Source organism: Xenia sp. Carnegie-2017, unplaced genomic scaffold, assembly GCF_021976095.1.
Source record: "Xenia sp. Carnegie-2017 unplaced genomic scaffold, XeniaSp_v1 HiC_scaffold_23, whole genome shotgun sequence".
Lineage (NCBI taxonomy): Eukaryota > Metazoa > Cnidaria > Anthozoa > Malacalcyonacea > Xeniidae > Xenia > Xenia sp. Carnegie-2017.
The window spans coordinates 2,156,728-2,170,741 of record NW_025813486.1 but is presented as its reverse complement, the minus strand read 5'-3'; the positions used below and the strand labels follow the sequence as shown (position 1 = coordinate 2,170,741).

The 14,014-nt window shown below is 35.3% G+C and overlaps 3 protein-coding genes across 5 annotated transcripts; 2 read left to right on the top strand and 1 right to left on the bottom strand.

The window, feature by feature from the left end:
• Positions 1–123: 123 nt before the first annotated feature.
• On the top strand, positions 124–4,308 carry LOC124447715 (guanine nucleotide-binding protein subunit alpha-13-like). 2 transcript variants are annotated; one of them, XM_046998689.1, is made up of 3 exons: positions 124–647; positions 1,138–1,188; positions 3,278–4,308. In XM_046998689.1, exons 1-3 carry the CDS (start codon positions 195–197, stop codon positions 3,845–3,847), a joined length of 1,074 nt encoding a protein of 357 aa, XP_046854645.1. In that variant the 5' UTR covers positions 124–194; the 3' UTR covers positions 3,848–4,308. The 2 variants fall into 2 exon arrangements, with proteins under 2 accessions (XP_046854645.1, XP_046854644.1); XM_046998688.1 differs by lacking the exon at positions 3,278–4,308 and adding an exon at positions 2,176–3,248.
• Positions 4,309–5,264: 956 nt separating this feature from the next.
• LOC124447716 (ubiquitin-conjugating enzyme E2 S-like) lies at positions 5,265–6,844 on the bottom strand. Its single transcript, XM_046998690.1, has 5 exons — positions 6,731–6,844; positions 6,349–6,499; positions 5,981–6,058; positions 5,797–5,909; positions 5,265–5,720 (listed from the first exon to the last, which is right to left on the bottom strand). The coding sequence occupies exons 1-5, from the start codon at positions 6,737–6,739 to the stop codon at positions 5,454–5,456; spliced, it is 618 nt and encodes a 205-aa protein (XP_046854646.1). The 5' UTR covers positions 6,740–6,844; the 3' UTR covers positions 5,265–5,453.
• A 223-nt stretch (positions 6,845–7,067) lies between these two features.
• Positions 7,068–12,677, top strand: LOC124447714 (luc7-like protein 3). Of its 2 annotated transcripts, XM_046998687.1 has the most exons (11): positions 7,068–7,295; positions 7,658–7,867; positions 8,099–9,251; positions 9,358–9,424; positions 9,810–9,849; positions 9,967–10,105; positions 10,174–10,260; positions 10,838–10,936; positions 11,268–11,432; positions 11,529–12,013; positions 12,447–12,677. In XM_046998687.1, exons 3-11 carry the CDS (start codon positions 9,153–9,155, stop codon positions 12,457–12,459), a joined length of 1,194 nt encoding a protein of 397 aa, XP_046854643.1. In that variant the 5' UTR covers positions 7,068–7,295; positions 7,658–7,867; positions 8,099–9,152; the 3' UTR covers positions 12,460–12,677. The 2 variants fall into 2 exon arrangements, with proteins under 2 accessions (XP_046854643.1, XP_046854642.1); XM_046998686.1 differs by having other exon boundaries at positions 7,152–7,867; positions 8,877–9,251.
• Positions 12,678–14,014: the final 1,337 nt, after the last annotated feature.

The window sequence follows — 14,014 nt, the reverse complement described above, 5'->3', positions numbered from 1 at the left end:
ATTTGCGTAAATCTTGTGTATTATGAAAACATTGTATTATCATGCTTTTGTTTTAACCAATCACACGGGTGGAGGAAGTTATGTGATTGCATGCTATATTCTCCCAACCTCAACCACCCTTCGCCTTCTTGCTTCTAGTGGGTGTGGAAATGACTGAACTGGAGTTTTGAACAAAATTTATGTGCTTTTAAATCATGGTATTTGACTGTTGTCTCGACGATGAGGCGAAGCGAGCAAAGCAGACATCCAAAGACATAGATAAAAAGCTCAGTCGCGAAAAGGAGCGCTTTCGGCGACAAGTCAAGATCTTACTTCTTGGCGCCGGGGAATCGGGCAAAAGCACCTTTCTGAAACAGATGCGAATTATCCATGGCGAAGACTACGATGTTAGTGCCTTGTCTGAATTCAGACCTATTGTCTATAGCAATATTTTAAAAGGAATGAAGGTTCTTGCGGATGCTAGAAGAAAACTTGGTATTGACTGGGGAGACCCTAATAATCAGCGATACGCTCGCACGATTCTCGATTTCCAAGCACCCCAAAAAATTGAGACGAATTTGTTTCTGCAATATGTCGACGCTGTTAGCAAATTATGGCAAGATGAAGGAATTCAAATTGCTTATGATCGTCGGAGAGAATTTCAATTGGTATGTGTCTGCCTTATATATTCTGTGTCTTAAATATGGCGTTGTTTAAATAACTACCTCATTACAATGCAAGTGCAGTGTTATCCCGTAAACATCAAGTTCTTTTATTATATTTTACATGATTGTTTTGAAATGTTTTATGTGCTGTGTTTTAATTGTTTCGCTTATAAGCGGTTGGCTAAAGTGATTTTTCAACAAGAATTATTAACACGCTGAGAAATTTGATCTTTTGAAGGACTTGAGCTTGATGAAGTGAACTAACTACGTTGCATGATGTCTGGAGAATAAAATTTGCGAGAGATAAATACTTTTTCTCATCATTCATTAAAAATAAAATGATGTCTAATTGTCACAACAAATATCTGCAAAGAGTAGCAATTAAGTTGCTACAAATGTGCGTTTTAAAGAAAAACGTTTGTTTTTCTATTTCTCAAATGCAAGTACGTGTGTTCGCATTGTTTATGATGCTATTTTCAAATCTCCATTTTAGGGGGACTCAACGAAGTATTTTCTTGATCAATTGCACAGAATTGGATTGCCAGTAAGTTTAAAAGAACGCTTTTAAATAGATAATTGCGACCATATTGCCCTTGAGAATATTTGACAACATTTCCAAATACTTTTCGACACTGTTAATGTACTCGAAGAATTTAGTCAATTTTTCCTTGCGGTCGCTTATATTACATGAAATGGATAATTTGGGGTATAGGTGGTGCAGCCTTGTCAGAATTAAAAATAACAGTTGTGATTTGAACTGCTTCATTCGAATGTTGTTGATGGTGAAAACTTTTTTAATACTCATGCAATGATCTTTATTGAAAATAACTAATTACTTTAAGAGTCCAGGGAGGCTACAATATTACTGATATTACAATGGTTTAGTTCCTTTCCATTTTATATAAACATTTTGGAACAGCTTGCATTGAATTTAAAATTTTTTGTCGAAGTAACACTACAATTTTTGTTAGTGTATTTAGTATCTTAGCTTGTTCTTAGAAGAAGTTTTTGTCTTCAAATACTGTGCTTATGCCAATTTGATTGAATTAACTGTTGAGTCACTTTATATTTAAATGTTGTTGAATATTATTAAACTTTGCTTTGTATAAAATGAAGGAAATTGTGTTGAAATATTAAATTTGACACACATTTCATTACTACCAAATTGTTCCTAAATAATTCCTCAAATTTATGTTTAATTAATAATCATACACAATTATTTCATAGAAATGTTTTAATTCACTTAATTATGCTTGTCTAACCCAAATTCTCTTGATAAATGATGAATATTTAGCATCCATAAATATTTTAGTTAATGAAATACTTCAAATGTTAGTTGTCTACCGCAAAGTCATAATTGATACTGTTGGCTGCTTAAAGACAGCTATCATAATTTGTAGCACAAATATTCCTGCTGTCATTGGTTGCCTTTCTCGTTGTTATTCTCAATTCACTAACAATTTATACATATTGAGCAATTTTATCAATGAATTTCATCATAGTTGACCATAGTTGTGTGTTTGTGTTGCAGGATTACCTGCCTTCGAAACAAGATGCATTGCACGCGAGAAAGGCAACCAAGGGCATAGTGGAACATGAATTTGACATCAAAGGCATACCATTTAAAATGGTAGATGTTGGAGGACAGCGATCCCAGCGTGCAAAATGGTTTCAGTGCTTCGAAGAAGTTACGTCAATTCTATTTCTTGTGTCGTCAAGTGCATTCGATCAAGTGTTGATGGAGGACAGGACGACCAATCGACTTGTGGAGTCGTGCAATATATTTGAAACAATTGTGAATAATAAGTTCTTTAGTAATGTCTCGATAATACTTTTCCTCAATAAGACGGACCTCCTTGAGATTAAAGTCCAGACAACAAACATCAAAGATTTCTTTCCCCAATATGATGGCAATCCACATAAGCTCAGTGATGTACAGACATTTATACTACAGATGTTCAACAGCAAGCGACGAGAACAATCGAAAGCTCTTTTTCACCATTACACGACAGCCATTGACACTGAAAACATTAAATTTGTATTTCATGCTGTCAAGGACACCATACTGCAGTTCAACCTTAAAGCTTTAATGTTGCAATAACAATTTTATCAAAAGCAACAGTATCGGATCATTTTTACCATCTTGTGAAGACACTTCTCCAAGAATGAAGTTGACTATATATTGGACTAGTTGAAGCATTCCTTGGCTCTCAAAGATTCATCAACTTTGCTCTCCCATACCTTTCAGAGATTGCTTGTTTTTTGTAACAAATAATTGAAAAATCTATTTTTAGTACCACATGTTGGCAATCCCAGTTATATATAGATAGTAGCTGTTCAATGAAACAATAAATGATGATTGATGAATATATGATAAACAATACATATGACATTATTTTTCTACTGTTAAAACATGTAGTTAATTTATAGTTAATATTGTAAAATTATTTGCGCTTTGACATTTCATTACTGTTCTAAAGTAATTCTGCACTTTTTGTATGAATTTCGTGGTACTAAGAAACATTTGTCTTTATTTAAATCTCGTTTTCTATTGTATTTTATTTCGTGTATAAATGTCGATTAAAGTTCCGATTGCTTGCGCAATTTATGCTAATTACTCTTGGACTTTTTAGGATTATCTTCCGTCGAAGCAGGACGCACTACACGCCAGGAAAGCGACTAAAGGCATTGTGGAGCATGACTTTGATATAAAAGGTGTTCCATTCCGAATGGTCGACGTTGGCGGCCAGAGATCGCAAAGAGCAAAATGGTTTCAATGCTTTGATAAAGTCACAGCAATTTTGTTTCTCGTGTCGTCTAGCGCATTTGATCAAGTGCTGATGGAGGACAGGACGACGAATAGGCTCATTGAATCGTGTGATATCTTTGAAACGATAGTGAACAATAGATTCTTTGTCAACGTTTCTGTGATTTTGTTCCTTAACAAAACGGATTTGTTGGAACAGAAAATCACGCATACCTCAATCAAAACATATTTCCCGAACTTCGAAGGTGACCCGTACAATTTAGGTAATGTTCAAGACTTCTTGTTGCAAATGTTTGATAGTCGTCGACGAGACAGAAGAAAGGCTTTATTTCATCATTTTACAACGGCTACAGACACGGAAAATATTCGCTTCGTATTTCATGCTGTCAAAGATATTATTCTTGGACAGAATTTGGAAGCACTTATGTTGCAGTAGGGTACAAATGGACATGTAGCAACACTTAGGAGTATTTCAGTTAGCACTCTTGCAAATTTGTAATGTGTTGCAAGGTTTAATGTTTGATTTCCTGAGTTCTAAGGATTCAGTTCAGAATAGATTCCACTGGCGAAATTTCTCAGAGAAATTCGAAAGAAAGAAAAAATCGCTTTTCTTGATACTTAAAGCTCTTTCTAACGACTGAAAAACGTATAAAATGAGTCAAAGTCAATAGAATAACTCAGGTGTAACAGAGTGTTGCCCCTATGTCATTTCTCGAGAAAAGTTTCTCTTGCGGAATCATAGCTTTAGTTATGTAGCTAGTTACCGTTATCTTCGTATACTGTATGCATTTATTAAATAATTAATTACTTATTTACATTGCTTTCAAACAGTATTACTCGAGAATGCATTCATATGTACAGTTTTGCTCATTGCTTAATGCAAGTGTTTCTTTCAAAGTTTTTATAGTTTTAAATGATGTTGCGCGCGCGTGTGTGTTTGTGTATGAAATTCCTAAACTGGTGGTATTTTTAACCATTCAGCCCAGTTATTAACCACATTTTTCACCGCCCAAACTACAATCGACATGCCCAATGCAACTATCCCTGCGCTGAACAAAACCATGAACAACAGCAGCAAACCAAATACAAGGAAGGTACCCTCGAGAAGTAGAAATACCATCGCGAAGAAGAGAAACGAACTCAGAGCAAACACGATGAATACGCACAATGGTGTGAAGGAAATGATTGCAAATAATACGGCGAACGTTATCGTCCGTGGACGGCGTTGACCGACGTTTGTCAGATACTGCCAACAGTTTATGATCAATTTTTCATGTTGGAAAAACGAAGGAAGTGTTTCTTCGACAGATTCTTTCTCCATCTATAAGGAAGCTTGAGTTCAAACAGCGTACAACGAACTACTATATAAAAAGTACCGTACTTTATGCGAAGATTGCTTCCTCCTTTGATTTCTACCTTCTATCCTCTTCCATCAATAAAAACGAACAAAAAATTCTTTTGTCATCCGGTAAAACAAAAACGAGACTTTAATTGAGTTAAGTATTAACTTACCACTAAACCGACGTTAATTTTTTAATTTTCCTTCAATCGTATCAACATCGACAGCGTGCGGTATCGGCCGTTACCGTTTTAATCCGAGAAGAAATCTCTCCCATTTCAAACATTTATATTTAAGGAGGATTTGAGGCACTTTTAGTCAGAAAACTCAAGAGGAATGAATGATGTAGTTGATTTAAAGGGGTATTCTAAGGGTAGAATTTACAAATGATCAAAAGACCATTTATCGCCTGCATTTTACAAAATGAAATTAAAGTATTTTTCCTCGTTACTTCTCGGAAGTCATCGTCATTATTCGGCCCATGGTAATATTTGCATAAGACACAGACATTCTCTTTAACAACATTTCGATAATGGAAATGTAAAGCTATTCACTTTTCCTACTTTTTTTTGAGTAAGGGTAATACCTTTCCTACAGCATAATTTCAAAGAAGTTATAATACATAAATTACGGTTAAAATTATCCTAAAGCAAAAGTCAAGATTGCATTATACCATTGTTCCTAAAGAACATAGATACTTTATTTACAATCTTTTCAGTGCCCTCTTTTTATCTTTTTTCTTCTTGTCGATTGTTTTCTCATTAAGTCCACGTTTTTTGCCACAAAAATTCGAATCACTAATGTCCGAGGTGGTACTACAACCATTGTTCTGGGACGATGACTTTGCATGAACATCGGTCATCATCTTCGCTCTTCTTGAATAATCCTCATATTCTTCAAGTAATAACTTACCAGCTTCTTCGTTCAATGCTGATTCAGGATTTGGAACAATGAGCAGGCATTTAATGGTCTAAATAACAAAAAAATCACTTTGAAAAAATTGTTGTAAGAAACGACTGTAAACATCAGGAAACATATTTTCTTACCAAAAGAATATGCTTGATGCCAAGATCTGCTTTCCAGTCTTTCTTCAGCGTGTTAACACAAATTTCTCCATTGCTTGCAACATTTGGATGAAAGATTTTCGTCGTAAAAAAGCCTAGATACAAAATGTAACAGCACTATGAAAAATTTGTGGCATTGAGTGTACATAACATGCTGAAAATGGACCTTTAGGTGGGCTGGATGGGAAATCTCGTTGAAGAACAAGTTTGACTTTAAAGATGCCACTTTCGTACGGTGTTCCAGCTGAAAAATGGATAAACAAGGGTCATTACTAGGAGTAAACAGGGATCACTGTTAGGAGTAAACAGGGATCATTGTTAGGAATAAAGAAGGACCATTGTTAGGAGTAAACAGAGATCATTGTTAGGAGAAAACAGGGTTTATAGTTAGGAGTAAACAGGGATCATAGTTAGGAGTAAACAGGGATATAGTTAGGAGTAAACAGGGATCATAGTTAGGAGTAAACAGGGATTATAGTAACCATTGTTGACATCAAAGGAAACTGCAACTTAAAATGATTAAAATGTTTCAACCTGGCCCATCTATCGTGGCTTGTATATTTGTGATGTCATCATCAGATGTAAACACCTTGATTCCTTCAGGAGGATTTGATGATAGTTCTTGCAGCTCTTTGGCTACTCTTTTGATGATTTGGGGAGAAAAATTTTCCACATTATTAGACAACTAAAAGGGAAGCATGATTTAAAAATCAATCAACGCGAACATATTCAGCTATGCTTAAAAAAAAATTTCTCTGTAACACAAACAGTACGCTTTTAAATATGCACACGTAGCTACAGTAGTACATAAAAATATTGCTATGATAAAAGTCTACACACTTACTCACTAAAATTCTAAATATTCCAGTTTGAATTTGCCTTCAGAAAACACATATATATATCATTTAATACTTACAGATGCCATTTCGTAGTAAATATCCGTATTTTCACAGGTAAAAATTAAAAAGAACGAAAATATTTTCGCTTTAACAAACTAAACGACATTAATCAAGTCAAGAAGAAAACAACTCCTAATTTGCATGAAAACTCCTATTTGTTTTGTCACCAATAAGAACGAGAGAATAATTTGAATCAACCAATGAACTAGCCTTATTTACTAACGAATTAAATATGCACACATTACCAGGCTTCTGCATGAAACGCGAATAATAAGAAGTACCATAGAGGATACATATGATCATATTTGTGACTAAGTCAATGACGTACCTCTATGTCCCCCACTCCCTATTTGCATGAAAGATAAACAATTTGTAGTAATTGTTTCATTGTTCATTTTTTTGTCAAACAGCGAAAGAAAGAGATCTTTGTAATCGCATTCATTTACTATAAAATACCACTGGAAGAAACGTGAATCCTGAATACAGTAAACAGAAACTGCAAAGCAATTGTTTGTTTGTGTTTAAAACAATGAACAGCTGTGTTCTGTGGTGTTTAGTGATTTGTTGAGCTATCGTTGACAGGTATCTTTAATATATTCGTTGCTTTTGTTTTTAATGCACATCTTAAACTCGTACCTGGAGATAAAACGGAGTTGAAGCTATGAAAAACCAGCGCAATGGGTGTGCATGATGATGAAATTTTGCAAAAGAAATTCGTTTCTAAAAGGAACGAAGCGTTAGTTGAACTGCTGGAAGACAATACGAACCGAATAAGAAGCGGACGTCTTCAAAATGAAGAATTAAAAAGCAATATATCGCTGGCTGTTTGGATTATAAATCAATTCCAACAGTGGACTGTTCTTTTAAGTTTTAATGAATGTTCTAATAATATGCCTTTGCCAAAAGATGTCTCTCATGACAAGAAGAATTGGATTTTGTTGAAGGTTGATGACGAAGGGGCTTTTTTGAACCAGACGAAAGGCAGTACGAAGTCTTCAGGCTGTGTTTATGACTCATCGGAACTACAATTGTCGGGCGATTTTCAAAAACAATCTTTGATGTTGAAATCATCAAAATCACTCGCGGAACTCTCCATGATCGATTGTAAGCCTGCAAAAAGTATTTTAAAAAGTTCTTCGTCCAAAGGAAATCTGGTAAGTTGTTTAAATTTATTATTTTTTTCTATTGAACTGTGATAAATTGTTGAAAATTGCTTTTGCCGAAAAATACGTGAAAATTCTGTTATGTCAAACTAATGACGTCATAGAATTTGATGACGTCATGACGTCATGCTAAGTTGACGTAATCAAGCGGACGTTATGACGTCGTTGCAAACAATGACATAATTAACAATGACTGGACTGCTTTTATTATTATCTTTGTAGAAGAAGTATGTCCATTTTCCAGCAGATTTTCGTCACATTCAAACTATCCATAAATACTCAAATATTGATGAAGTATTTTCTGAAGATGACATTGATGAAACGTGAATCTATCATTTCTTCACCACACATCAAACATTTTTACCATAAATGATTTCATATTTTTGTGATTATACAACACAAGTATAAACTATTTAGTTTGGACAAAATATTGCTCTAAAGTCATTTGTTTGTATATTTTTTAGATTTGTGTTTGTTTATTACTGCATTGTTTTTAAAGCACTTTTTACTGCATTGCTGTTGTATTATGTTACTCCCTGTTAGTAAAATATCACATGATAAGTTACCAAAATCCATCAAGATTCCACATATCGATGAACTAAAGCTTGAGCCCGCTTTTCAATATGAGTTTTTTTGTCTAAAAAGTATCCCAATTCAAAATTTTTTCAAGGCCATCATAAAGAAAAATAAAAAGACCCAAATTGAGTTCTCCTTATGAAACAGGACAACTGCAATATTTCATTTTGTCTGTTGTTGGTTTTGAAATAAAACGAAAGTATTACACTTTTAATTGTCTTGTTTGATAACATGAAATTAAATTTACAAGATGCCTTTTTTTGGATTTTGTTTTATTTTATATCTTATGAAATTGTCGTCTGGTCAAGGATTGAGTTCGCCTTATTCAGCGCTTGTTCATTCTACCCTTTTTCAAGTTCGGCACTAAATTTACTTTTCAAAACTGTCTTACCACCAATCTTCTAATGTTCTTTTATCTTCCTAGAAAAATCCCTCCCCATATCCAAGATTATTGCAAAGAAAAAAGGACCTAAACTAACACCAAACTCTTCTGACATCCAAGGTTCACATGATCTGATTGCAGTATTTTCATCCTTCCATTTTTTTCTCAATGTTCGTTTCATTTCTGCATTCTGCTCGGAAATGGCCGCTACGAACGCTGAGCAATACATTTTGCTCGTGGGCTCAATAGACATAAAATTTGCTGGGATGACTAAAGGAGTATCGTGGTGTTGGAGTGCGTGATTTTGTCGTTTTAAAAATGCTTTCCCAAGCTCAATTACTTGACGAATTAATGGGCAGAGATAGAAATCTAGCCCCACAAGACAAGAAATCCAGTTTGCACTGGTCGGATCCTGGGTTAGCGTTGAATTTCTATTTAATGTTGATGCTTTTGAAGAAAAAAGGAAATCAAATATGGCGCGGATTGGAGCAACGTGTGTCAATTTTAATTTTGCATATTTTAGGTTTGCAAAATGTTCCTGGCAGGATTTTGTCCTCACGATCTTTTTACTAACACGCGTTCAGATCTGGGTAAGTTAAATTACGAATAATTTTAAAGATCAAAATTGAGAGATGTTATAACATTGTTTACAGTTGAGGTACAAATTACCTTGGCGCTTGCCATCACTCGCATGAGTTTTCAAAAAATTCACTTAGTCACGTCGACTTATGTTGATACAAGCATTAATTAGAAACACTTTTGCTTAAAACATTTAGAATGGTTGAATTAAATGGCAAAAATCCTTTAATAACTGGCACAATGGGGCAGTTTACTCATTTTCCCTTATCTCAGTAAAATGAACTCAATTGCATTTCTCACAGAAAAGCAGAATCACTTTTATTGACAGGAGCAAAGTCATAGTTATTGAGGGGATTAATTTGTTTGCTACAATATCATTATTTTTTGTTACAATAGGATACTGTGAAAAAATCCATGATGACAAATTGAGAGAAGAGTAAGTTCATAATGAACATGAAAAGCTTCATATGATACATGCCCTGAACCATCCTGAATCACCCTGAACGTCCCTACTGTTCCTTAGATGTGAATCCTTATAAATCTTACTAACTAGATATAAAACATCACGAAGATTTGGGACAATGAATTATGAAGAAGATTTTCTACGTTATCTGCAGTCACTTCTGTCTGATGTTGATCGAAGAATACGTCGTGGTCATTCACGGCTGTTAACTTCTCAAGAACTCATGAAGGTAGCTAACGCTAGGTTGCTAAGTGTATCCGTACCGGCGTGTAAACATTTCCTGAACTGATCTTTTAGGAAAAACAATTGGGAAAATTGAATAATGAAGGTGATAGAGAGAAGGAAGCCCAGTTAACGGAGAAAGTCAACTCTCTGGTCGAGCAGGTATGTTGCATGATGGGAAAATGAATAAATTGCAGATAGAACATGGGTGAATTGAATGATGGGAAAATATGTAAATTAGTAATGGAAACATGGATGAATTGCATGATGGGAAAATATGTAAACTGCCAATGGAAACATAGGTGAATTTCACTATGAGAAAAGGAAAAAAATTCAAATGGCAATTGCATGATGGGAAAATATGTAAACGCCAATGGAAACATAGGTGAATTTCACTATGAGAAAAGGAAAATTCAAATGGCAACACAGGTGAATTGCATGATGGGAAAATATGTAAACTGCCAATGGAAACATAGGTGAATTTCACTATGAGAAAAGGAAAAAAATTCAAATGGCAACACAGGTGAATTGCATGATGGGAAAATATGTAAACTGCCAATGGAAACATAGGTGAATTTCACTATGAGAAAAGGAAAAAAAATTTCTAATGGCAACACGGGTGAATTTCATGATGGGAAAAGGAATAAAATGCTAATGAATCATAGGTGAATTTCATCATGATAAAAACAAGTAAACTGCATATGGAAACAGAGGGGTGAATATTAAAATGTTACAATAGGCCGAGAAACTTGGATGCGAGGGAAAGGTTGAAGAAGCGCAAGGTATGATGAAGCTTGTTGAACAATTAAAAGAAGAACGTGATTTACTTACATCAAAGGTAAGGCTTTCTCTTGCAGTTGATTTGGTAACGAACTTACGTGTTAAAGTAAATGGTTTGAACCCGGGAGTATCGTTCCATGTTTGTAAATGTAGATCGTCCAGGTTGGTATAGTCCTGAGAAGGACTGTTTTTGTTGTTGTTGACTGACGTTTTGACAGATGTTGAGAAAGGGTTACTCTGAAGATGACTACCGCTAAGGTTGTCGAAACGTCATTGAACAACAACAAAAACAGTCCTTCTCTGGACTATACCAACCTGGACGATCTACATTTACAAACATGTAACTTACGTGTGCTATATGTATTCTCTCTGGACATTGTTTACTCCAGGTAAAGGATCCAAGTTTTAACGGTCAGGAAAAACTGATGGAAGTCTGTGATGTCTGTGGTGCATTTCTCATCATTGGCGATGCTCAGATAAGAGTAGATGATCATTTACAAGGGAAGCAGCACAAAGGATACGCGCAAATTAAAGCTGCAGTTGAAGAAATGAAGGCACGTTGTCGCACTAGAAATGTGCTGTCTTTTATTTAAGTATCTCTGCTGTTGTTGTTTTCTTATATCTCACTGAACCGTACATAAATTCACCAGAGTCGACCTTGGTTGAAGAAATCAACGAACAACGAAACCGATAGGAAATCTGAAGACAAAGAAAGAAACTCTGATAAAGATCGTGGTCGCCGAAGGGAGAGCGATGGAGATAGAAATTACCATCGAGACCGTTATCGTGACCGAAGTAGTCGTGACAGGGATAGAAGGGATCGTGACAGGGATAGAAGGGATCGTGATAGGGATAGGAGGGATCGTGACAGGGATAGAAGGGATCGTCGAAGAGATCGTAGCAGGAGCCGAGACCGTGACAGAAGTCGTGATCGTAGACGTAGTAGACGTGATGATCGCAGTCGTAGCAGAAATCGTGATGAGCCACGTGATCGGCATGATGAACCACGTGATCGGCATGACGACAGAGCTGGCAAACGTGATGAGAAGATTGAAGGTAACGAAATACAGGGAAGTGAAGTGAGCTCGTCAAAGGATGACAAAATGGCGGAGAAAGGTAGTCAAGGTACAAGAGGGTAAGTTTTGCATATGATAATATCTCACAAAGAGTCTCAGGGCAAATATTATCATCGATGTGATGGCATTGAGTCAGGTATAAATCCAACATATTGCTCAAAATATTCACTTTAGATGAAAATGCTTTAGTTTTTCATTGAGTAGTTGCCTTTCTTACATCGTCGACATGATAGATTTCAGTCTTGTTGTTGTTGTAAACGATTTGCTGTAACTAATTTCGTATCAAACAGCATTCTATAAATTGAAGAATTATTTAATCAAGTCGGTGGAAATTACAGGTATAAAACTTGTAAAGGTTTACACATAAAACCTCAATTCAATATGTAGTTGCTCTTGTGGTTAGAATGATTTAGTTTGTGTTTGCTTTTAAATCCTACAGCAACTAATTTTTTTGATATTTACCCTAACGTGGTCAATTATCTATTTCTTTAGAGTTGAAGACTAACTACTGGAGGATCACATCATCTTGATTCTAGTTTTCCTGTACTTCATACAGTGGACATTTTACATATGATTATGAAGTTCGCCGGTTTTCGTAGTATTTTGTTTGTTGTGCTTCATATCGAGGTGGATCGTAATTCTGTAAATAGAGCTATTTCTTTGACTTTGATTGTATATTGTATTAAAAATGCCTATGGACAATGTGAATTGTTTAAATGAAAATGTTTTAATATTTCTATCGTCAAAGACTGCCACTAACTTGATAACTCATTTGTATACACCATGCAGTTGTGCTTACCGTGATGTAATCAAGCGAAATTAAGTGAGTTAAAAAGAATTCCGACGTCTGTAAAGAAGGGAAAAGTTCTCTCGGCGAGCAAGCTACGTCATAGCCGCCATGTTGGATGATTTTCCTTATTTACAATGCAAATGTCATCGAACGGGGCGAGCATTCCGTTGTTCTCTCACTCCCAAGGGAAGGGTTTCACAAAACCTTTTGAGAAATGAAGGCCCCGTTTACACTATACCAGATTACTATCGCAGCAGGTTAAATTTCCTTTCTACTAAAAGGCAGGGAATTTGTTCAACGTCAGAAACACAATCGAATGGACTAAATCTGTCAACTGAATAAGCCTCTATTCCGAACATTTACCCCTTTAAAGCAAATGAAGATGTCGTGATGAACGAATCCGGTATAGTGTAAACGCAACCAAAATGGCGTTAGGTTGTCGTTTCCTTGAAGGATCTCAAAATAGAAATAATTTGCATTCACAGTTTGATTGGATTGTAAAAATATGTTAAATGTTTTCAAATTAAGTTAATAAAACAAAGCAGCAAGCGCTTTAGATTTACTATACCTGTAACGTATTGTTCTTCGTTTTACTTTGAGCCAATCATGAACTCTGATTATGTTGGTGAAGAGAAATAAATACTTTTCAACAAGTTGCCTGCATGCTATTTTCTAATTGATATTGATCGAGCGAAGATGTCGAAGATCTCTTGACGAAAAGTTTGGAAATTTCTTGTTGAGGTTAAGGCAAATGATACAGGCGCGATGTATTTTGAAGAAATTGGTTGTTGTAGATGTTATTCCGTACTTTCTTATTTGGTAGAAGAGAAAAGACGTTCCGTGTCAATGCCAAAAGAAGATGGATAGTGATTATTGGTGGTCGTTCCAAAGATCTTGGTATGGGGGCATCGATTCTTGGCAGGAATATCTAAATTACGATCATGAAGATGTCGTGGCAAGGTTTACGAGGAATGGAAGAAACGAAATCGTTTTAATAAAAGTAGGTATTTGTAAAGTAATTAAGTCTGTAATGCCTAATAGTCTACAATTAAAACTGGGCTCATTGATGCCAGCTTTCCATTATTAAAATAATCATGAGTGAGAAACCTCACGTTTTTTATTCTCGTGAGACTCAAAAGTTAATAAAAACGGAATTTTCTTTTGTTCATAATTCGGCTTATTGTCTTCCAAGCTATGCTTATTGTCTGAGTTTAATACTTTATCGTCACTTTGATATTGTCTTATTTCAATTGGTGAACTTAGGCCTTTA

What these genes read in the sequence shown, in the direction of transcription:
- LOC124447715 (XM_046998689.1), top strand. Translation starts at nt 195, where the DNA reads ATGGTATTTGACTGTTGTCTCGACGATGAGGCGAAGCGAGCAAAGCAG. An exon ending in GTCGGAGAGAATTTCAATTG is followed by an intron (nt 648 to 1,137) that starts GTATGTGTCTGC and finishes TCTCCATTTTAG; the next exon opens with GGGGACTCAACGAAGTATTT. An exon ending in TGCACAGAATTGGATTGCCA is followed by an intron (nt 1,189 to 3,277) that starts GTAAGTTTAAAA and finishes TGGACTTTTTAG; the next exon opens with GATTATCTTCCGTCGAAGCA.
- LOC124447716 (XM_046998690.1), bottom strand. An exon ending in CCCATCCAGCCCACCTAAAG is followed by an intron (nt 5,910 to 5,980) that starts GTCCATTTTCAG and finishes TTTTGTATCTAG; the next exon opens with GCTTTTTTACGACGAAAATC. An exon ending in GCATCAAGCATATTCTTTTG is followed by an intron (nt 5,721 to 5,796) that starts GTAAGAAAATAT and finishes TTTGTTATTTAG; the next exon opens with ACCATTAAATGCCTGCTCAT.
- LOC124447714 (XM_046998687.1), top strand. Translation starts at nt 9,153, where the DNA reads ATGCTTTCCCAAGCTCAATTACTTGACGAATTAATGGGCAGAGATAGA. An exon ending in TGCACTGGTCGGATCCTGGG is followed by an intron (nt 9,252 to 9,357) that starts TTAGCGTTGAAT and finishes TGCATATTTTAG; the next exon opens with GTTTGCAAAATGTTCCTGGC. An exon ending in TAACACGCGTTCAGATCTGG is followed by an intron (nt 9,425 to 9,809) that starts GTAAGTTAAATT and finishes TTGTTACAATAG; the next exon opens with GATACTGTGAAAAAATCCAT.